The following is a 24138-nucleotide window of genomic DNA, read 5'->3' as shown; positions in this document are numbered from 1 at the left end:
ACTCAAGTCTCCTGGTTTCCTCTTAATGAATACTTATGTTTCTTCCAGTGTGGAAATACAAGCAATGCCTGGTGAACTTCCCTGTGTTTTATTTTGATAATGTTTTTTTGTTTTTTTAAATTAGTGCATTAAAATTATACATGATAGTGGCATTGGTTACTTATACATATATACACACTATGCAACAGTATAATTTGGTATTTTGATATTCTTTTATAAGTGTGTACAAAGAATAAATTCCTAGGAGTGAAGATATCAGGTCAAAGGGGCATGTACATTTTTTAGTTTTAATAGGTCTAATCAAATTCCATCAGTTTAATTTTATCCTGATAACACATAGTACTTATACGAATAATTCCTCAGTTTATCAGCTTTTATAAATTTCTTTTTATATGCATATGCCCCACATGAAGAATGAAATTGTTTAATTATTGCTTTGAGAATGTGTTGAACACTAGTTGTCTGACATCAAGGGGCATGCTTTGGTTTTACTGCTACCCTAATGGCTGCTCTCACTCTCCCACTTATACTTCTGTCTTCATCTGGACTTTATTCTGACTTTGACTCCAAATTCATTGTTATTACAGCAGCTAGAATGATCCATTTAAAATGTAAGTCAGATTAATTCACACAATACACTTTCTTAATATTTATAGTAACTGTATTCACAATTGCCAAAACCTAGAAGCAACCAAGATGTCCTTCACTAAGTGAATGGATAAACAAACTGGGGACATGCAGACAATGGAATATTACTTGATGCTAAAAAGAAACAAGCTCTCAAACTGTGAAAACACATGGAAACAATTTTAAGCGCATATTACTAAGTGAAAGAAGCTGATCTGAAAAGGGTACATGTTACATGAGTCCAAGTACATGACATTCTGGAAAAGGCAAAACCATAGAGACAGTAACAAGATCCATCAGCCCACTTTTATTGGGAGCTAACTATGTGCCTGGTGCTGTTCTAGCCATTTGGGAATATTGAAGATATTGTCCATATCTTGCAAAAACAAGCAATGATATATCTGGGAGATGGTTGGGAAAAACCAACTGGCTGCTCACAGTTTGGTGAATAGGAAAAGTTTGCCATCAAGAAAACAAATATATAACATCAAGTGGTGCTTAGACCTAAAAGGCAGGGTAAGGGGATATAGAAGGGCCAAAGAAGGCCGGGCTGCATTTTAATAGGGTGGTCAGGGAAGACCTCTAGAATGAGGTATCTGGGCAGAAACCAGAAGGAAATGAAAAACTAGTGGGCTCTACAGAAACTGCTCCCCAGTGGAAAACCTTCCAGCACTTTCTCTTGCAGTTAGAGCAGATCTCCAACTGCTTGCCTGGGGGCCTTTCCTCCTCACCCTCCATTTTGTGTCAACATCCTGTGAGCTAGCTCTGCTGGCTTCCTTTGCTTTCTTCAGATATTTCATGCTTTCTCCCTTTTGTTCTTCAGTCTGCCCAAAGGCTCTTCCCCTGAACCTTTAGCCCAACAGATGCCTTCTCAGTAAGACTGCCAGGCCACTTACTATCGTGGTCCCCTTTCCAGTTCTCCAGCAGTATGCATCACCATCTAATGTCCTTCTTTGTGTGTCTATGTCTCCCTTATCTAGAGTGTATTTGTAGCAGCAACCTTTCTTCATTGCTGTTTTATAACTTTTCTGGCACTTAAGTAGATACCTGATAAATACCTATTGAGCCCATAATATAACTAAAAGCCAGGTGTTTCCACATTATTAGAGGATATTAGAGCAGAGAAAGTGGATTGGTGAATAATGCCCAAAAAGATCATGATGTTGGGAAAGTCAAAGTAAATAGGGGGGCTATCTGTATCCAGTTTCAGAGGCACCCATTTCTCCACCCAGCAAGCTTTGCCCTAGATGCCCTAAACCAGGGATACAAAAATAATTTAGTAAGTGTGGTTTGTAAAGACTTCACCATCTTGTGGTGGCACTTAGCCAAGTTCACAGATCCATAGAAATTATGTGTATACAGTTGAGAAGAGCTGTCCAAGGGTGTATGCACAGGCTATAAAGGAGGTGGAGCTGACTCACAGAGATATGGCAAGGAAGACTTTCTGAAGGAGATGGCCTTGAATAATGAACACATGAACCAGGTGGAAGGCAGAGATGGATGGCCTGAGCAGCTTTATGTTTGAGAAAATATAATTTGGCTTCAGTAGGGGAATGCCAGGGAAATAATCATAAGGTTATTATGGGGATTTATTAAAGTACATATATACAAAGAACACAAGGTGGAGCTTAAGCACAGAGAGCGTATGATGTACAAGTTATTATTAATTTTTAATTATAGAATAACAACTAAGAGATTCTTGTAAAAATACCTAATTCTGTCCCGGGCCTAATTTCTAATGTTGTGTGGTCAGCAATCTCCTCTAAGCTAGGCGTTCAACTTTGGACTTCAGAATAGCAAATAAAAAGGAGATGTCTTGAAAAACATTGTTTCTATAAAATAGTTCCCAAAGGAATTGAAAGTGTTAAAGAAGCCAGGGGAGAGAGATTCTTAAAAACATAGGACAAGTGAGCCTAAGTGTCCATGCTCAGATGAGTGGATAAACAAAATCTGGCAAATACATATAAAGGAATAGTATTCATCCTGAAAAAGGGAGGAAATTCTGACATATGCTTCAACATGGATGAACCTTGAGGACATTATGCCAATTGAAATAAACCAATCACAAAAGGACAGTATGACAAACTTCCACTTGTATGAAGTATCTGGATAGTCAGATTTGCAGAGACAGAAAGTGGGATGGTGGTTGCCATGGCCCGGAGGGAGGGGATAATGGGAGGTAGTGTTCAGTGGGTAAATAATTTCAGTTTTGCAACATGAAAAGGTTCTGGAGTGTGAATGCACTTAACCCTATTGAACTGTACAGTTAAAAATGCTTAAGACAGGGCTGGGGATATAGCTCAGTTGGTGGAGTGCTTGCCTCACATGCACAAGGCCCTAGGTTCAATCCCCATCATCACAAAAAAAAAAAAAAATGCTGAAGACAATAAATTTTAGGTTATGTATATTTTACTACGATTCTACCAACTGAGCTATATCCCCAGCTCCTCATTCACCAAATATTCACTGTGTACTAGCACTTCAGTAGGTACTGGAGTTTCAGAGATGTATATAGTATCATTGCCTTCTGTGTGATCAGTATTGAGGGCATGAGAGAATATAAACATAAAATTCTACTGCCATAAAGTTCTTTTTAAAAGTTCATTTAAAATTCAGATACAAAGGGATATCTAACAATAACATATTATGTTCCCTAGCCCCAAGCAGCAGTAACCTATCTTTCCAGAGACAAACATTTTTACCAGTTTTTTTTTCCTATTATTTGTTTTGTTCTAATTTTGTTGTTTCTTGCTGAGTGCCCACAGGATTAGTTTTAAGACAGGTCTTTTATCTTAACTTTCAGACTATAATATACTGCCCTTCATGGTCAAACTATATAAAATGATGCTACTAACTCACTGTTCATAGTGGCTGTGAATATATTTTCCAGAAGTAATGGATATGTTTCTGTTTCCATTAAGTCATCCTTATATTCTCTGGTTTCCAGTTGTGACCAAGGTATGCATTTAAAAACTGGCTGGCTTAAGAAATGTTAATTGACTACAGAATGAAACAGATAAATGTGTCATGGTAAATAAAGAGGCCTATTGGGTCTGATCAACTTAGTAAACTCTTATAAACTTATTTGGTAGAATTGGGTCTTTCACTAAATAAAAGATTGTATCTTAACCTCATAAATGCCAAACCCTACAATGAATGATTCAGGTATGAACTTCCATTTTCCATTCCAATAGGACAATGTGCTTTTCATTGATAATAGTAATTATCATTACCTTTTATTGGAGGTCTTGTGCCAGATATTACACTAGGTACCTTATTCTAATCATTGGATTTAAGTTTAGTGTGTAAAAATTTTGCATTTCATGGATGAGAAAGTTGAGGCACTGAGATTCTGAGAATTTTACCCAATGTCAGAGAGATGATCTGAGGCTAGGTTTCTGATGACAAATCCTGTATTCTATTCTTGCTCCTAAAATGTACTATTTTTGGTATGGAGAAGCAGAATTCAGATGTAGTTCCATATTTAAGTTGATACATTTTTAATATATTTTTTTTAAAGTTGGGTACTTCTCTGAGAAGTCATCCTCTTCAGGGAGAGAGCTTTCAGAGAGTTGCATGGAGTGGTGAGGCACAGAAAACCCCATCTCAGTTAGCTAAGTAGTCATAATCATTGATGTTATAGACAAATGGCCTCACTGATGTACTAAGAAAGGTTGGGGGAAAAGCGCCCCCACCCCCCAAATTTGGTGATCTACATTAAGGAGAAAATTTTTAAAAAAATTAGCAAGGGGCACTACCTACATAATCATTCCATGTTTTAAAGGAAATGTGTCTAGAGACAGTATCAAGGAACCAGCTTAAGTGTCTCCTCCAAAAGGCCTAAACTCTATAGGGTTTTCAGCTACTGGCAGATCAAAAATGATCATCCAGTTAAAAACAACTTAAAATGTTGTACAATGTTTTGGGTTTTTTAAAATCATTTTTAAGTGGACACAATACCTTCATTTTATTTATTTATTTTTTGTGGTGCTGAGGATCCAACCCAGTGTCTCGAATGCACTTCACCACTGAGCCACAACTCCAGGCCCCTCTACAATGTATTTTTAAAAAACCTTTTCAAATTATAGCAAAGAAATTTGGAATGTTTAAGCCTAAAATGAGGTGAATTCAGCAGAACCATAAAGCTGACTTTTGCCTTGAAGACATTTGCCAAATACCTGAAGTTGAGCATTAATTTTTTTTTTATTGTAAACTTTGGCATATGCTAATGACTTTTTAAATTTGTTCTAATTAGTTATACATGACAGCAGAATTTTTGAAGCTATGTGGGACAGCTAGGTATTGCCTAAAGAAGTAAATATAAAAAGAACAGGGTGGAGACTAAGGTAAGTCAAGCAAAGGACTTCAGTGACAAAATTTAAGGGGATATTTACTTCCAGGGGCCAGCCCTATGTGTGCATAGCCCTGATAATGAGGGTTTCCTTGATGTGTCTATTCTGGGATCACTAATCTTAACCCTACCTCTGGTCCTAAAGAAAATCATCCCCCATAACATGGACCACAAAGAGCTGTACCCCCAGTGGATGGGTAAAATAATAATGCCTCTTCTACTCTAAGTTGCAAAGAAAATTGCCTTACTTCTCAGTGGAGGAAGAGAAAAGGTGCTAGGGAGGAAACCCTCTCCTAAGAATCAGAAATCCTGAGCTGGTCTTACATGGGCTTATAGGCTGAATTTCTATTTCTTTTATGATAAGAAAAATGTCAAGCTGATAATTTATTTTTAAACAGTCTTGAACTTACGGTGCTCCTTTGTGTCTGACAAAAGCAGACATAAGTCTTCTCTAGAGGAACCCACATTCAACCCAGGCCTTAAAATTTTCATAGACTGTGTTACAAGGAAGTGAACAAGTCACATTAGAAAATCTCAAGTCATACAGGCAGTGAGGCCCTTTAAGGAGAAATAACAAAAACCATGGGGAAGCATATTAAATCTACAAAGATTTAATGATTGGGGGATACTAGGATCAAATCCAGGGTCTCACACCTGCTATGCAAGTGCTCTACCACTGAGCTATATTCCCAGACCTTTTTTAAATTTTATTTTGAAATGGGGTCTAGTTAAGTTGCACATGCTGGCCTCAGACTTGCAATCCTTCTGCTTCAAACTTCCAAATAGCCAGGATTTCAGGCATGAACCACCATTCCTGGTTATAAATTTTTAAGTTATCAGAAATATTAAGAGAATGTTTTAAAAAGTGAAAATATTTATAATGATTAAAATTTAACAGATGGCTTTGACAACAGATTGAACACAGTCAGAGAGAGCATTAGTGAACTGGAATATGTGAAATTATCCAGTATGTATTTCTGAGAGACATAGAAATTGAGACAGAGAAAAGTGTGAGATGGTCTAATCGGTATAAAACAAAACTTGAAAGAAAGGAAAGATGATAGCTGAAGATTTTTCAGATCTTATAACAGTCATTAATCCACAGACTCAAGAAGTACAACAGATTGCAATTATGAGATAAAGGTAATCCAAACTAGACACAGTAGACTAAAATTGCTGAACATTAAAACTAAAGAGAACCTATTAAGTAGCCAGAGAGAAAGGCAGATTTGCTTCCAAGGGGGCAACAGTTGAACTGACAGTTAATTTAGTAATAATGACAGCCAGGAGACAGTTGAATGGTATCTTCAGTGTTTATAAGAAAAAACTTTTCCACCTAGAATTCTATACCCTGTAAATATGTATTTTAGGGACGGAGAGAAAAATGAAAACATTTTTAGACTGGAAGAACACATCACCAGTAAAGCCTTAATAAAGGAAATTATAAAATGTACTTTAAGTAGAAGAAAATTGATTACAGGTGGAAATGCAACGGAAATGAAAAGCAAAGAAAGTAATAAATGTTTACTCTAAACAGCATTGCCTTAATTAATTTGTATATGTATGTATATGTTTATACATGGTAATTATAAATGCTTAATGTTTTAAGGTAAAATTAAAATTCATAATCATAAAATGGGGATTGCTTATAACTTAAGTAGTCTAAAGAACATGTGTTTATACAAGAGGAAAGTGAAGATAGCAAAGACTGTAATACATTAACCAGGCGTATTAACATTCTCAGTGTAAACACCTACACGAGAAATAGACTTTGCAGGTAATGGTGTGAGTGAGTGGGGGAGAGGAAGGAAAGGTAACAAAAATTGAAAAGGTGGGATACATGTCACAGATCGGCTTTGTGAAGGTGGCAAGAGTGGCAGCTTGGAGACTAAAGGTCCATGTAAAAAAATTCCAGTTCATGTAAGTGATGAACATCATCAATGACAAGGCAACATACAACAGCAGAACAGTAGAGAGCTGGGACTGACAGTGGCATTTACTTAAAACAAAACAAAACAAAACAAAAACAAACAAACAAAAAACCTCGGGGTTGCCAAGATTATCTTTTAAGAATTTCAATGAAATTAAGGAGAACCTAATGTTTTAAAAGTCTGTGAACTAAAAACCAAATAGTAAACTACATTTTATATTCAAATGGATGTCATTTTGATGTTTAGTGATACCAAACATTCATTTATTGGCCAGTCTGTTTGGTTTCAACACCACTGACAATAACATAAGAGGTCTTGGCACTAGTGATGTTTCTCAGCAAGATGCTGAAACTCACTCTAGCACCTGAGGTCAACCATTTCTTGACTGGGCAGAAGGCATGCTGCCAGGCTGCATATCTAAGGGTTAACTCATTTAGGGGAAGTCACAAAGAATGCTAAGGGATCAAGACATGACATGCTGCCCATTGTTTGTAGCTCCAGGATCAAAATATACAATTATACATGCCAAATAAATTCTAAACCTGTAAGGTAGGAAAAGAGGGGTGGCTCTGACGACAGGTGCCAGAAGCATTAAATAACCTTCTCAGACAAGGTGCACCACTGTTGTCTTGAATGCTGCAGGGTCCCTCAGTCTGGCATTTTTCCCCCATGCTAGACAATGTGTATTCACTGCTGGAGTCTCTGTTAAGCCTCTGTCTCCCAGACCTGCTGGCTCCTGGTGCCCAGCCCAACACAGAGGTGCCTTTGTGAATGTAATTACCTTTCCCTGTATTAGAAATAGTCTGTTTAGAGCTGTGTTTGCAGGTACAGCTAGAATAAGCAGGAATTAGCATGCAAAAAGACCTGCCCTGGCCCCGACTTCTTTATCAGCACCACCCTTCAGGACTGGCTTTTTTCCCAACTTCAGATTGATTGGGCAGGTGTGATACCATCCAAAATGAAGAACTTTGAAAGAAAAAGAAGAAAGGCACAAAAGACATTGAGAATTGGAGATAGCTCTAGGAGTGGGGGGTGCAGGGAAATACTGACATGTTGTATCTTTTGACAGTCTCATATCAGAGAGAACTGCCAGAGTAAAACCAAATGGATGGTTCTAGAAATTTAAGAACTGATTAAAGCTCCCTGAGGCTTTCAGCACAGTGTCTACATCAAAAAGTCAAGAAAGCAAAATAAATGGTTCTTCTGCCGTGATGGTACCGTGGCCAGCATCTCTAAGCCTGTCTACTTGGCCTGTAGTGATTATGGACAATGAACTTTAAGTGAAATTAGAGTACCTTTAAAGAACCTTCCTAGACCTCAGATATGATGAGTGTGGAGAGCATTAGAACAATTCAAAAATTAAAGGGGCCAGAGTTCAAGACTGTTTTGTATAGGTCTACCCAGAGATGCTTTTTGTTGTTCCTATCTGTCGTAGTGGGCCTTTTATTTAAAAAGAAGAAAAAACAATGATTTCCTTTTTTTTTTTTTTTTTTTTTTTTGAGATAGTACTTTAGTGGCTAGTAAGAGATTAGAGGATTGTATTTTGCATTTGGTAATTTTCCTCAAATGATTTTACTGTGTGTACAAAGGAAATTCAGGGCCAACCAGAAAATATCTAAGAGCAGAGATGCCCAGAGAACCAGGAAAATAGACTCAAGGCCAGAATGTAAGGATTTTTCTATGGGGCAGAAAGATTTAGAGATTTATTTTAAATGGTACACACTTTGTAATTTACTAATTTTTTAATGGCCAAAGTAATTATTTCTGTGTTCTTGATGCAGGCTGTGGGATGTCAAAGATTGTTTTCCTCTATTGCACAGTTGCTTGTTCAGAATGGCTGATTGCTTAGTAAAAATTATGCATGGGGCAAGTAGAATACAAGTTTAAAAAGTTTGTGTTTTGATGTAGGACTAGAGAATGAGTGTTCACGACAAAGTGAAGGATTTATCAAGGAATCGGGGAGAGAAACTTTTTCACCCTTGGAACTTTAAAAGCCTTTTTAACATCCTGCTTCTCTTTTCTTTGTACAGGGAGCAGCAGGTCAGGGATTGCCTAAGGGGGCCTTGTAAATTGGCACCTGCCTTTGTGCCTACAACCTGAAGGAAGCGGTGAGGAAAAGGAGGCCAGGGAAATTTAATGAGTGTGCCTGTTTCTCCAGCCTTTTGCAGAGTTAGCTCTCTTTGGGAATTGGGCTTTGATGCCTGGAGTGTAAGGGAATTGAAAGCCACCTCCTGACTCAACCAGGGTAGTTATTTGCTGTAGGGAGACACCTGAGCAGGTGCTGGACCGGGAAACAATACAGGTACCAGGAGAGGCAGGGAGACAACCCTCTGGTCACATTTGTCCCTTGCGTGTATACTCAGTGCACTGGGTACTTTATAGAAGACTCTCACGGTAATTGCCTCATTTATTACTAATGAGTCCAGTCCCTCCCCTTCCCTGAAGAAGGTGACCTTTGGTGTTTTGTTGTTGATGTTTGCCACTGGGGATTGAGCCCAACGGCGTTTATCACATCCCCAGCCCTTTTTTATATTTAGAGACAGGGTCTCACTAAGTTGTTTAGGTCCTCACTAAGTTGATCAGGCTGGATTTGAACTCATGATCCTCCTGCTTCAGTCTCCTGAGCTGCTAGGATTAAAGGTGTGCACCACCTCACCAAGCACCTTTGATATTTTTGACAAGAAGTTTGCCGGGGCTCATCATATGGCTACCCCGCCATGCATAGGAGGTAGAAGGTGTGTGATCTTACCACATCTTCTCCCTATATCAGTGGATGCATTTTTAAAAGTTTGAACATCCCCTCTGTAGAGCAGGGATGGTGGCTGCCCACAAGTTCCATCTCTTTTGGGACTTTTTCTTTTTTTCAGGTAATTAGAAACCTAAGTCCTCTTACATATCCTAACATTCACTTTGGTTTGCATAATTTACTCGGCCTGATTCCTCTGTTAAAAATGCAACATATTCTACCACTTTCCCTTCAGCGTTGCACTGTGAGGTTTCTCCTTTTCCCGGGTTTGTTCCTTTTCACTTGTTTGTGTGTTTAATTTTGGCCAAGCCACTTTTCCTCTCTGCCATCCAGTGTTATTGTCAAACATCTCTTGAATTTCATCATACCTCTTCCCAGGCACTTCTCCCGGGAATGCGTGACTTACTGTCATGATTTCAGGAAAGGAGGGAGAGGGTCTGCTTCTGGGGTCCCTTCTTGAGGCACCCAGCTGCTTCTTTCATGTGCCTTTACTCTTCTTGTGTCTTAGGGATGTTTCCGATTTCAGGTTCTGTCTTCCTATCCATGTCCTTTTGCTCATATTGAAATCACATAGCATAAGACAAATTAATCTGACTCCCCCATGCCCTCCGCCCAACTTTAGAATTCTGGTACAAAATGACTCTTTTCTCCTAGGTTTTGTAGTATTCCCAACAAATAATATATCTTTGCTCAACTAAAAACTTTGTTTGTTTTCTAATATATTTTTCCAGCATGATTTATTGTCCTTCTGGAAATCTGACAACATATCTGAAAGCCTCCCATGTCTCTTTTTAGTTGTGATTTTTTTTCCCCCTATGGGAATTGGCAAAACAAAATCATTATCTTCAAGAACATGTGTTAGGCCCTAACTAACATAGATTTTGCAAAGTCTGTTATAAATTAAATCAGATTATAGTTCCTGGCCTCTGGTTACTTACAGTCTGAAATGGGCAACACTGATAGAGGCAGATAAAGGATGTGAAGAAAATTCAGAACAGTAATGAGAAGGTGTAGATAGTGTGGAGCCATGTGGAATCTATCCCTGTCCATCTTGCGCTTAAAAATTCATCAGTGGAAATGTGGTATGTAGGGTTTAAGTGAATGAAGAAGTTGTATTTAAGACGTTGGTACTCCCATCTTAGCAATCATAAAAGAAGATTCAGTGATAGATGTACCTTGACTGATCAGGTGAATGAGACATTGATAGCTTTACCTGACAGGCATCAGGATTACCAGGAGAGGAAACTGGGCATGTGAAGGAAGTCATTATAAAGCTTTGACAAGGGTGAGAATATTCATCCTGATCCACAGGATAGCCCAATACCAAGGATGGCATAAAGTTTTGGAAACAAGAAGTAGGGGCGGGGGGAATGTAGGCAACATGACTAAAAATGAAGGAAATATTAGATCATGCCTGGCAAAAACACAAATCATACACTGAATCTAAGGAGAAGAAAAGGCATAACCCACAGCCACTCCACCATGATCTCAGCTCTGGAATGGTTGGTAATATTTCTGCTCACCGAAAGCTGCAGAACATTTACAGTACTCGCAGTAGTTATCTCTGGCTGGTGAAAATTAGGAGCAGTTAAATTTTTAATGCTTCCCTGAATTTTCCATGATAAATACTTACTGTTTTATAATCAGGAGGGGGAAAAAGAAATATTAGAAAATATTACCAGCAGTGATATGAGGAGAGCACATATTGAAATCTGGCCTTGAAATGTGAACATTGGGAAATGTAGTTAAAGATAAAAACTAATAGATGTAGTAAGAAGCAAAATTGGTGGGAAGAATTAAACCAGTCCAAAAAGTTACTACAAATGATCTGTTCAGAAAGTTAGTAACATGGTGATTTTTTTTTTTACCATATTAAGGGAACCAGACAGGAAGATTTAACTGATCTTTATTTGAGTTGGTTATTTGGTATCTAGTTTGAGTATCTTTTGGACAGACTCTACATATAAACAAAAGACCTTACAGAACTTACAGAAAGACACAAAGTCAAGAAGGGAAAAGGTAGAAACAATAAGAAATTAAAGGGTGGTCGAGTACCCTTACAGACTAACTGCCTAAAATATGACTTCAAAAAACTAATCATAAGGAAAATATTTTGGATGCTACATATGAATATTGATATTATAATTTACTTTTTTGCCTTGAGAAAGCTGAGAGAGATGGGGGAAACCCTTAGAGACCTGAGTTTTGGACCTGTCTCCAGAGGTAACTCCAAGATATACCCTGAACAAGCCCAGGGTACATCCTTCAATAAAAGTACAATTGATGGATTATCCTGGGCATCAGTTTGCACATATATAAAATGAGCAGCTGGTGTGTGCAGGATGTCATGGTTCTTAATTTCAGTTAGACACTGAACAGTTCAGGAATGCACAGGATACAGAAGCATAGGCTGATTGTGAGATTGAGTGGTCCTGTTTTGAATACCCATTTGCAGAGTGAACGTAGGCTTGAGACATGCTTCAGGCATCCATGGGTGAGTTGACTGAGGAACAGCCAACATGACAGAATCCAGATTCCAAGCATTTGTTCTGGTTGCAAGGATGAGCCAAATGGGTATTAAATTTAACGGGATTAAATACAAAGTCCTACTTGTGTTACTTCACTTCTGTATGACAACTAAGTTGCAGTAGAACTGGGTTACAAGTTTACATGAAAAAAACTAAGGGTTTTATAATCCAAAATCTCAGTTTGAGTTAGGAATGAAATGTAGATGTCAGGGAAAAAAAAAAAGCTACAATAACAGATGTGTGGGTGTTAAAGAACTTTGACAGATTGGAGCAGCATCAGGGAGAAATACCCAAGATCTGGCATTACTAGACCTCAGTTAATGTCGCTGGACATGGCTAGAACTGTTGAATCTGGATGGATTTGTTATTTTCTTTTGGGAATCTTTATAGTTGTTGGAAATTTTTAGGTATTAGAAATCTGTGAAAGAAATGGTATTAAATCATTAAGTGTTGAAAAGGGGTGATTTCCTTCCTGTGCAGCCCACCCCAAATGCAATATATGTATTGTGGTTTTCATTATAATATTATATCATATTTCAGGGCACTCATCAGTTTTCAGGGCCTCTGCATGGCATGATTTTGGCACTAGAAATTATTTATTGAAGACCTTGCTCTAGAAGCTAATTATTTTACCACCGCTTTTATGTGTGTCATAATTACAGTAAATATTTTAAGGCCTATAGGCAGGCATTTATCAATGTTTCATAAACCCTGAATGGTGGGTAAGTATGTGAATGAATTAAGGGGATCCATGAATTCCCAGAAAAGATACATAACTTTTTTGTGTACATGCAATTTTTTTTTCTGGGAAAGTGTCCAGTACTTTTGTCAGATTCTCATATAATACAAAAATTGGACCCCTTGCCCCTCCACCTGTATAATTTGTTTAGTTGCTGTGTGTAAGCAAGAAAAGCATCTTGAGTATTGCCTCCATCTTCTGTTGAGACCAGCAAACAGATCTTCCATGAAATGGCAATGACTTACTGCCAGTGGGGGACTTAACAGGCAGAGTTCCAAAAATGCTTAAATAGAAATCTCAGCATTAGAGTAAATGAGAACTCCCCTCCCACTGCCTCACACCATACAACAAAAATAGTTTTATTTTTAAATACAAGATTCAGACTTGTTACTTGTAGAATTTGGATGATTTTTTACTGTTCCCCTTGCAACTTGTGAGTACAAATTTGGTCTTCTCCAGGAATATTTTGTTCTGAGGTGAGTTCCAAAGAAGCCCAATCTTCTCAATGGGATATGTGTTTCATGTGGTTTTTTTTCCTTTGCAAACGCACAGGGTGCCAAAGCCTGCTTTCTGCGGGACATTCCTTTCTCGGCCATCTACTTCCCGTGTTATGCTCATGTGAAGGCTTCTTTTGCAAATGAAGATGGGCAGGTTAGCCCTGGGAGCCTGCTCTTAGCTGGTGCTATAGCTGGTGAGTGTCCTCCATGAAGTTCTTTTGTTTCCCCATCCCCCATCCCCAGGCTTTAGCCCCCACCCCCCACACACCCCCACGGTGTGCTACAACACTGGAATTTTTTGCTGATAGTTCTTGACAGGGTACATAACAGATTGTTTTGAATACCGACTGAAAAGAGAGGGTGAGAAAGTAATCTTCATTCTGGGAGATTAGATTATCAGGTAAACTTAATAATTCTGGAAAGGGCTCCTTAAACATTGATACATTCTGTGGTCTTACTGGATTCCAATTCAGGTTACATATTATTTCTTAATTTCACTTTTTTTTAATATTTATTTTTTAGGTGGAGTTGGACACAATGCCCTTATTTTATTTACTTATTTTTATGTGGTACTGAGGATGGAACCCAGGGCCTCGCACATGCTAGGCAAGCGCTCTACGGCTAAGCTATAACCCTAGCCCCCATAATTTCACTTTAACCCATAACAAAATATTGTATACAAGCTTGTCCAAAATTGAAGCAATTATCATTTAAATATCATTTAGATATCATTTAGATAAAAGAAGCATAATAAGAACCATAACAATCTGGACTGATTAGTGGCTGGGTCCCCCACACTCCCGTAAAGTTAAAAGAGTGGGATTGTGTTAATTGAATCACAGAATTAACTGTCTTCTTTTTTCAGTGCTATGGTGAAAATACCAACAGAAAAGTATAGATATTGATTATAGGCACAGCAGGGATCAGTTTGTGCTTTTATAACCCACTTGTCCTTAGACCCTAAAGACTGGAACAATCTGGATAAGCTCTCCAGGTGGTAACAAACATTTAGTGAGTTAATAAATCCTAAGGCAGTCATGGAATTTCTGACTTCAAATATTTTTGGTATGGGGGTTGGTCTCATCAGATAGGTGGTTAGAGCTATTTCCAAAGACAGCTGGAGAACAACTCCCAACTTTGAGATGTTTCCTGTTTTGGGTCTCTCCTCTGCTATAGGTAGCCTATAGGAACCCTTGGAGGGCCGAAAGCCATGTAAAGCCTCCTTCATTCTTAAATCTCTGCTTTTTCAAAGGCTTTGACACTGGTTCTTTCCTGATGGCTTAAGGACCCTAGTTCTTCAGAGTAGCAACAAGACCACCATGACATCAAGAAAGCATAATTTCAAGTCTGGAATGTAGAATTCCCAGGTTTACTTCCAACCTAGCCATTGATTCACTATGTCCTGCGTATAAACGAAAAAAAAATTGAAAATGAATATAGTAACAATTTATTTAAAATTAGTTAGTTGAACAAGATAGGACCTAATGAGGATAACTAAGTACAACTTATTAATGTATGACCTTGGCAAGTTAATTTCCCCTAATCCTTAGTTTCCTCAGCTGTATTTTTTGTTTTGTTTTTAATATTTTTATTTTTTTTAGTTTTCGGCGGACACAACATCTTTGTTTGTATGTGGTGCTGAGGATCGAACCCGGGCCGCACGCATGCCAGGCGAGCGCGCTACCACTTGAGCCACATCCCCAGCCCCTCCTCAGCTGTAAATGAGGACCATACTTGTACTTACTATGAGTGTGGTGATGTGTCTAAGATGGCAGCATCTACTTGAGGAACTTAGCATAGTGCCCAGCATTTAGCACATGTAAATCAATCCTAGTAGCAGATGTGCAATTAAAGATAAGCAGTAGATCAAGGTGTACAACCTTGATCAAGGTGTACAATCCTTTCCTAAGCCTAATTTTCCTTGAACTATAAAAGTACTGTATTTAACTCTTATTGTGAAGAAAATAGGTACCAGGAAACAATTTCATCTATGGGTAGAAGTTTAGTAGGTAATCCATGCTACCTGTGCTATAGAAATTAACTACTGGATTTTTTTTTCTCTCTTAGATTTGTTTTCTTCCTTCTGTTTATATTTCCATAATTATGAAAATATTGCTTGTTGTATATTTGGAAAGTACAAAAAAGGGTAAATTAGAAAATATTATCCATTGTTTACTGTAATTGTTATTTAATATTTTTGCTGCTTTTCCTTCCTTTAGTGATTCTTAACAGAGTTCTAATCACACTATAAATGTGATTTTCACTTAATCTAGTACCTTAAACATTGTTGACTGTCACAGCAAAATGGTGTGTACTGTGCAGTGAGGCTACCCAGGTTCAAACTCCAGTTTCCCCACTTAGAACAAAGTAACCAGCACAAGTTATTTAATATTTCTCAGCTTTTTCTCTATTTTAAAGGATAAGAATAGTTCCAGCATTACAACATTATTGACAATTAAATGAATTAAATATTTCACCAAAATATTTCGTAGCATATAATAAATATTCAAAAGTGTTCAGTAATAGTAATTTTATTGAAATATCACTTAAAACAGGAGTGTGAATGCCAAGAGGCAAAGGTCATCAAGGACCATTTTGTACACTTACTACAGAACTTTTACTTTCATATTGTTGCCCATCTCCCTCTTAATCTTCCCCTTCCTTGTATGATGAGAAAACATGAGATATATTATATCATGTTGGTTTTATGCTCAAAGAATGGATTAGTTACAAACTTGACAGCCTTATGTAGTCTTCAAACCTATTAAAATCAATACGGATTAAACAGTTTTCTTCATAGGATATCAGAAGCCAATGGCAAATGCCATAACTACCATCTCATTAAAGTTAGGGATAAGACAGATGTCATTTGCAACCTTGTTATTCACCCTTCTTTTGGAGGTTTCAATATGGAAAATAAGAAGTCAGAGGCATAAATTTAGAAAAGAAGAAATGAAGCTAACATTATTTAAAATGGTTTACCTGAAAATCCAAACTGCCTAAAAATATTGGAATTAGTAAGAAAGATTAGCAGAGCATTTTGTTGTTAAGATGAACATATTTTTAAAAAATCTGTGTCCAGTGGTAATGGGTAAGCTGATGCCGTGGAGGAAGCAGGGTAGCCAGCTGCTGTGCAGAACCCGGCTAGTCGGCTGGCCCAGAGAGCCGAGATACATTCAGTAGCAGGCCCAATGCTGCAGTGCTGAGAGAGCAGCAAGTGCAAAAGCACACCACGCCCACCCTGGCTTCAGGCCCCCATGTTCCCTTTGTGGAGATCAGTAAGATGTTCCTAGGCAAGGACATGAAGAGTATGCAGAGAGCCCGGAAGACGTCCTAGGGCAGGAGTGATGTTTGTTGTCTTTAAGGGGAAAACTTATCTCAAAATATAAAAATCCTATTTCTGTGGAGCTTCAGACAACTACAGTGAATAGTTGATGGCCACTAACAAACGTTTTTATAACAAAACAGAAGTGGCTCTTGACTCTTTTTTATATGTACTACATTAAGTTTCATGGTTTACACAGAACGGATGTGTGTGTATATTTCTAACAGTCCTCTTATAATTAAGGAGGATCTGTGTTTAAATGAATGTTCATGGTGCTTTCCCAAAAATACTAGAAGGATATTAAAAGAAAGACTTTAGACATGTAAAATTTAACAGAGTTTAATTGAGCAAAAAATGATTTGTGAATCGGTTAGCCCTCAGAACAAGAATAGGTTCAGAGTAACTCCACGGCTCCCTGCCACTTGGCTGAAGAACATTTGTAGAGAGGAACAGAGAAATGATGTACAGAAAATGGAATTGAGATACAGAGATAGCTAATTAGCTGTTTGGCTGCTTTGATTGACTGAGACTAAGCTCTGTATGTGTGTGTGTGTGTGTGTGTTCCTAAATTAGGTTTTCAGTTTATTTACACACTGTGTTAGGTTGCTATTTCTTACTGAAGACTCTAGGGAGGCTTCTGGGGCCCAAATTTACTTTAACAATTATTCCTTTTGATTGTATTAACTACATCCTCATGTATAAAAATAAATTTTAAAAAATTTATGTTACCTAAAAAAATTGATCCCCTTTTGTGGTCAGCCTCTCCATTTTGGGCATTGATCACTGATGTCACTGTCCATCACCATCGCAGAATAACTTACTTGGTTGGCTTCCACTGGGTGAAAGCAGAACAGTAGATTTCATAAGGAGGAAATAAGGAAACATCAGTTGGGAGAGAAGTACTTTTGGCACAAATGTGTTAATTATGTGGACATAAAACTTAAGATCATTTAAATACAATTCTTAGATCCTTAAAAATGAAAAGTAAAGGAGATATTGGATCATGCAATTTTCTCTCCTCTGAAATACCTTAAAATGTCAGAAAATACACTTTTAATACTCCTTATTAGCCCTAGAAAATTAACCATGTTCAGACTCTGAAACTAGACTGAATGATGCCACAGTCCAAAACCCTGGCAGGAAAAACTACTTATAATGTAAGGGCTAAAAGGGAGCATTTTAACCTCTGAATGAATATTGGAATGCTTGGAGTGAAGCTGGGGATGCACTCAGTGACAGAGCACTTGCCTCATGCTCAGAAGCCCTGGGTTCAGGGAAAAAAATAAAACAAAAAGAATGCATGGGGTGAAGGTGCAGGTGCAAGGTAAATTACACCATGAGTTAGAGAGCTGCTGTGTAGCAGGATGACCTGGCATGGCCATTCTCCTCTTGTCATCCAGAGCTCCAGGCAACATTTGTCTGCAGGTTAGAAACTTAGAACTGCATTATAAAGAAAGGGGCCTGCAGTGGGCATGTGTAGGAACTGAAAGAAAACAGGGCAAGACATAAGGTAATTCCAGAGCAGTGTTCCAGAAAAACATAAATTAATGGCAGCTTTTTCCCAGAGAAGTAGAAAATAAATTCTACCAATAGAGAGAAGCCTCCACATTTCGGTGGTTTGAAAGGCTTCTGTCCTACCAGCTTGCTAAGGCACCTTGCACAGAGAAGATGCTTTAATTCAGGAGAGAGCCCCTATGGGCGAAGCCAGCCCAGAGCATGGTAGATGATAACCAGCGACTTAGTAAAAAGTACTAATCAGCATAGCCTTTGAACTTGAATATCAGTGAACAGCCAGGGGTCTTCAGACAGGAAGGAGCAACAATGCAAGTGAACTGAAGAATTACAGAGAAAACAGGCAGTTCAAGGAACAGAAGAGAACTTTTAAGAACTATAATTAGGGTCCTCAGAGGGATTTGAAGGGAATAATCAGTAAGGAAGCTTTCTTGAAAATTAATGAAAGGACCGTCAAAATTAAAAATCAAAAGATCATTCTGAATGATAAAATGAATGGCTGTGATCAAAGACCAAGTTAGACACCTGGAAAATAAAGACATGGGAAGAACTCTAGAATGCGAAACAAAAATAGAAAGATGGGAAATAAGAGAAAATTTAAGAGACCTGTAGAATTAATCCAGAAGATCTAAAAACTACTTAATGGGAGGGAGTTCCCTGGGGAGAGGAATAAGGAGAGGAGGACAGAAAACAGAAATTAATAACAGAAGATGGACTTCTCACATCTGCACAACTGAACACCTTCAAAATGCCAGAGAGACCCAGGTGTAGTGGCTCATGCCTGTGATCCCAGAGGCTCAGGAGGCTGAGGCAGGAGGTCAGGACCACAAATTCAAAGCCAGCCTCAGCAACTTAGACCCTGTCTCAAAATAAAAAACATAAAAAGGGCTGGGGAAATGACTCAGTGGTTAAGCGCTCCTTGGTTCAATCGTTGGTACCAAAAAAAAAAAAAGCCATGGAGGGTTTTACACTGTGATTATGTTCCCAGGTACTTAGTCTTTGTACATGCAGTCACTCCAAGGTTACCCCTTCTCTGCAGCCAGATGGAGAGTGAATTTGAGGAGGAGGACAATGTGGCGTATTTTAGACAGAACAAACAGAAGTTAAGTCTGCCACAGGCCTAAATTAGTGCAGACTTCGGTATGTGTATGTGTGTTTATTATACAAGAAGGGTTGTTGGGAGACAGATGAAGTAAAGGAACAGGAGTGAAAGAACTGAATCCTCACCTTGCTGGAGCAGGATGCAAACACTGAGGGTTGGTACACCTTGCGATGGACATGTGTGTGATAGATGCATGGACTACTTAAATAAATTTACTCAGGAAAGGTGAGAAATCAAAAGGTAAGTAACTAGAAGCAGAGAAAATAGAAAGCATAATATACGATATCAGAAATGAGTCCAATTGCCACAATAGATGGGAATGGATTCAGTGCCCCTAGGGGAAAAAAACAGCATTTTCAGATGAGTTTTGAAAGAGCATCTAGTCATCTGAAACTCAGAGAACAATGACATGGAAAGATTGAAAGAGATTGGATTGAAAAATATGTTCCAGACAATTGCCAAAAGTAAGCAAGCATAGGAATATTAACGTCAGACTATGTAGAATTTGGGGGTTAAAATAGCATTCGGAAGCATAAAGACATTTTATACATAAAAGGATAAAATCCACTACAGAGATACCATCATCAACCTCTGTGTATTATCAGCATATCAGATCTCAGCTTAAATGACTAAGGAGAACATGCTTTCTCGTTCCTAATAAGGAACTTCATCACACTGCTCAGAACCAGATGTAGCAGGTAGATAATATAGATAAGGATGGAAAGGGGATTTGGAAAACTCTTACCCTTGACCTAAAATAAATACATATTAATCTTTAAACCATAAACACATTTTTAAAAAATATTAATGGGCTATCTATGAAAATTAAAGTTGACCCAGGCCCCAAAACTGTACTTTCCAGACACATTTTCTTCCACTCTTCGATTGCTGGCCCCCTTAAACACTCTTAGCTGAGGAGCACCCACATTTTTCCTGTCCCAAAGGTGGTGGTTGGCCATCTGGGTTGCACATTTGTCTCATCGTTGAAGAATCAGACAGGCTGCCAGTGTCCTCTCTGTTGAGGATCCTGGAAGATGTCGCCCTGTCCCCTAATCTCCTCTTGGGTTACCACATTTCCAGTATCCCTGAAGCATCAAATTCTGTCAGACAAGCTTGCTAAGTAGCCTAGACATTTCTTTGGGCATTTTAATTCTAGTAATCAGTGTCTTTTCTCCCTGTTTCCCCCTCCCCCATACTTCTTCTCTTTTCATGACAAGGAACTGTTTATGAGAAGTAACAGACCCAGACCAGGAACTTCTTACCCATTTCACTGCTCATAAGCATTTCATAGCAACACCCGGACATGCATGCCCACCGCTGTATGAAGGATTTGATTGCATGTCTAAAGCCGACTGCCTGCTAAACTCTTTCTAAACCAGGAAGTAAAGCAGAATCAGTGGTGTGAACACAGTGGGTTTCTAAGCATTTTTCATGTTTCCTTCCATTATGCTGGAGGATAAATTCCTGGCTCGAAGTTAAAATAATTCCTCCAAGCTAATAGGAAACTCAGTGTGACTTACTCTGTGAAGCATTGGATATAAAGTGAGCTTTTCACATGTAAAATTGTGGTGTGTTTTGTAACAACTGTTACCCAAGATTAACATGGGAGGAGCTGAGTGGAGGTGGAAGGGGAAGACTGCTGTTGTAACATGAAAGCAAACATGGAGCATGCAGATTTACCTAGACACACGCACGCACATGCACACACATACACACACTTTCACACTCAAGCTATAATTTTAAAACTGTCTGTTAGAAGGATGAGATATAGTTATGAGCCAGACCATGTTGGTTTGGACAGAAATTCTTACAGAATTATTAAGCCTTAAAAAAAGCAAAGGAGATTTATGCATCTGCATTTGACCAATTTGGTTTGGAATAGGTTCATAATGGAAAAGTAATAAAACCATAAGAGACAGTCTCTTCTGAGCACAGTCTCGCTTTTAAAAAATCTAAACATGGGCTGCCCCATTTTGGATAAAATGACTGTAGAAAAATTTCCCATTGGTAATTTTGGGAGGGTTTTTTGTTGTTGTTGTTGTTCCTTTTTCATTGATGATTCGCCAGTATAAATTTTAAGCCTTCTGTCAAATATTTTTCTGGAGATGTCAGTCTTTGCAAAAAGGAATCCTGTGGGGTTATCTGTGGAGTCTCCCCAACCCCTCCCCCTACCCACATACACACACACATGGTGTTTGTTTAGTTATCAGCAAAGTCTTTTTCTGGTATAAGGGAGAGGTTGGGGTTTGGAAGGTAGGGCCATTGGATGTGTGAGAGAAGGAGCCTGCTGTGACAGCCAGCTGCCAGAAAGCTAGGTAAATACAGAAAAACCCCACCTCTGAAAAATCAGCCCTAATAACTTTGTGAGGTTCAGATTTCAACAGGAAAGCAAAAATACTTTAGGAATCACTTCCATTCGTTCTAGGCCACTTAAGTGTGTTACTGATGGGTGATTCCTTGGTATTATTAAATATTTAAGAATAAGAACATAACAAAAGCAGGCTGGGGGAGGGGAGCAGGGGGAGGCAGGTGCACAGGCCGGCTGTGCTGCCCAGAGAGGACAGTGAAACGGGCATTTTATTGCCTCAGCCTCTTAACTTTCTTTTCACGGCCAGCAGTTCAAAGCACAGTTATTTTTATATAGTGAGAATGTGACCAGACTGAGATGGTGTTGCGTGTCTCCTACAGGTATGCCTGCGGCATCTTTAGTGACCCCTGCTGATGTTATCAAGACTAGATTACAGGTGGCCGCCCGGGCTGGCCAAACCACTTACAGCGGAGTGATAGACTGCTTCAGAAAGATCCTGCGGGAAGAAGGCCCAAAAGCTTTGTGGAAAGGAGCTGGTGGTACGGAAGTAATTGGTTCTTAACTAACCCTTTGGTATCAGGTAAATTTTTTAAAAATCTAATGATATCTGTTATGTCCCTGTTTTTTTTTTTTTTCAAAGCTCGTGTATTTCGATCCTCACCCCAGTTTGGTGTCACTTTGCTGACTTATGAATTGCTACAACGATGGTTCTACATTGATTTTGGAGGAGTGTAAGTATCATGCTAAATTTGTGGCTACATCAAATCCTCAGTTGTTATTGACAAAAGTGCATCAGACCCTATGTTAAAACAGAGAAGGATTTAAGAAACATTGACAAGGTCATTCCAAAGGGGAACATAGAAGGGCTGGGGATATAATTTAGTCAGTAGAGTGCTTGCCTCGAATATACAAGGCTCTGGGTTCGATCCCTAGCACCCCCCCAACACACACACACAAAGACTCACATACAAAGGGGAACATTTAGCTGAAAAGACTTCAACAGCTCCTTTATGTTGCATGCAACAGGTTTACTACATTAAAAATAAACAAATAAAACAAAAAAACTCAGATTTTTTTACTCTGTTTTACGCTTTTTTCAGAAAACCCATGGGATCCGAGCCAGTTCCTAAATCTAGGATCACACTGCCTGCTCCTAATCCTGATCACGTTGGGGGCTATAAGCTAGCAGTTGCAACGTTTGCAGGAATTGAAAACAAATTTGGACTTTACCTACCTCTCTTCAAGCCATCAACATCTACCTCAGAAGGGCTCAGTGGAGGCCCATAGGGTAACTGACCCCAGGATATTGCTTTTTTGGTGGTTGGTACAGCAGTAAGAATGCCCCATCTTGGACTAAAGCAAGGCTTCATTCCTTTCATGTCCATCTCCTGTTTGAATTCAGGTCAAGGCTTTCTATAAAGCCAATTCATTCATTTTTGTGTTTTTTGTCAACCAGATCATAGTGTAATTATTCCTAATTATTCTCTGGACCTCTGCCTACAAACCTTGGTTCAAATCTGACATATGCTCAGATTGGTCGACCCTAACGTGATTCAAGGAAGGAGAATAGAGATGAAGGCTCCCCTTCTTGGACTGAGATGATGGTCCCAGGGAGGCTGCTGAAAGGCAATCATGGTTCTCAGAGCAAAAGGTTCCGAGCATGTTTAAGTTGGTAGGAAGCTGCGTGCATATTTATAAAAATGAAAAACACTGGAAGAAGTGAAAAAAATATCAGAAATAGCCAGCCAGGATTCAAATTTTAAACATGCACAAATTTTGTCTCTGGATTGTATTATGAAGCTTTTATGTGAAACATGTTTTTTGTAATGAAAACCACATTGGAGATGTTTAGTAATCATATTCTGTTACTGGTACCAAGACTGCTAGGGGAAAGTTTTTGCACTTTAAGGAAGTGCTTTTGGCATTTGATAATATAGACAGAGAAACTGAGACACAGTCCCGCTCCTGGATGTGCTAATGATTTTGGATAACTGTTCATATGATGTACTCATGCTGATTACTGCCTGTTTCAATAAACACTATAGAAAAATTCATGCACCCTATTGCTGGTACTGGCCCTAAACCCCTCCCCATCCCAATAGTTGGTGCCCATTTGCTTTTAAAATCTACTTTCTGTCTTAAATCATGTCAGACAAATATATTCTAATATAAGTTTTTAATTTAATTTGTGGTGCCTTGCATAATGGTCAGAGGCTCATGTGTTTGTTAAGGTCGAAACAAACTATTTTTAATGCTATCGAACCATTTTCTCTTGTGTATGTGTGTGTTGTGTAGTGAATGACTATAGCAGTTGTCATTAGTGGATTCCATTCTGCATGTTGAGGAGGATCGGGTTCATATTGGCATGCTCTCTCAAGGTCATGTGTACCCTCATTTTCCTGGTTACAAGAGAAACTACATTGACCCTAGATAAGCAAAGAACTATCGAACTAACATTTTTGTTCTAGTCAC

The 24138-nt window shown here is 38.6% G+C and overlaps 1 protein-coding gene across 4 annotated transcripts in view; it reads left to right on the top strand.

Annotated features, from left to right (window-relative positions):
- Nucleotides 1-23928, top strand: part of Slc25a13 (solute carrier family 25 member 13) — a 182790-nt gene extending 158862 nt beyond the window's left edge. For all 4 annotated transcript variants that reach the window (XM_015488236.2, XM_015488234.2, XM_015488235.1 and 1 more), the window contains 4 exons: nucleotides 13475-13613; nucleotides 22047-22205; nucleotides 22307-22397; nucleotides 22767-23928. In XM_015488236.2, the coding sequence (XP_015343722.1) occupies nucleotides 13475-13613; nucleotides 22047-22205; nucleotides 22307-22397; nucleotides 22767-22953 (576 nt within the window). In that variant the 3' untranslated portion in view covers nucleotides 22954-23928. The remainder of the gene's footprint in view (nucleotides 1-13474; nucleotides 13614-22046; nucleotides 22206-22306; nucleotides 22398-22766) is intronic.
- Nucleotides 23929-24138: the final 210 nt, after the last annotated feature.

Source organism: Marmota marmota, unplaced genomic scaffold (assembly GCF_001458135.2).
Source record: "Marmota marmota marmota unplaced genomic scaffold, marMar, whole genome shotgun sequence".
Taxonomy (NCBI): domain Eukaryota; kingdom Metazoa; phylum Chordata; class Mammalia; order Rodentia; family Sciuridae; genus Marmota; species Marmota marmota.
The sequence above is the reverse complement of the archived record's forward strand: the minus strand, read 5'-3'. Positions and strand labels throughout refer to the sequence as shown.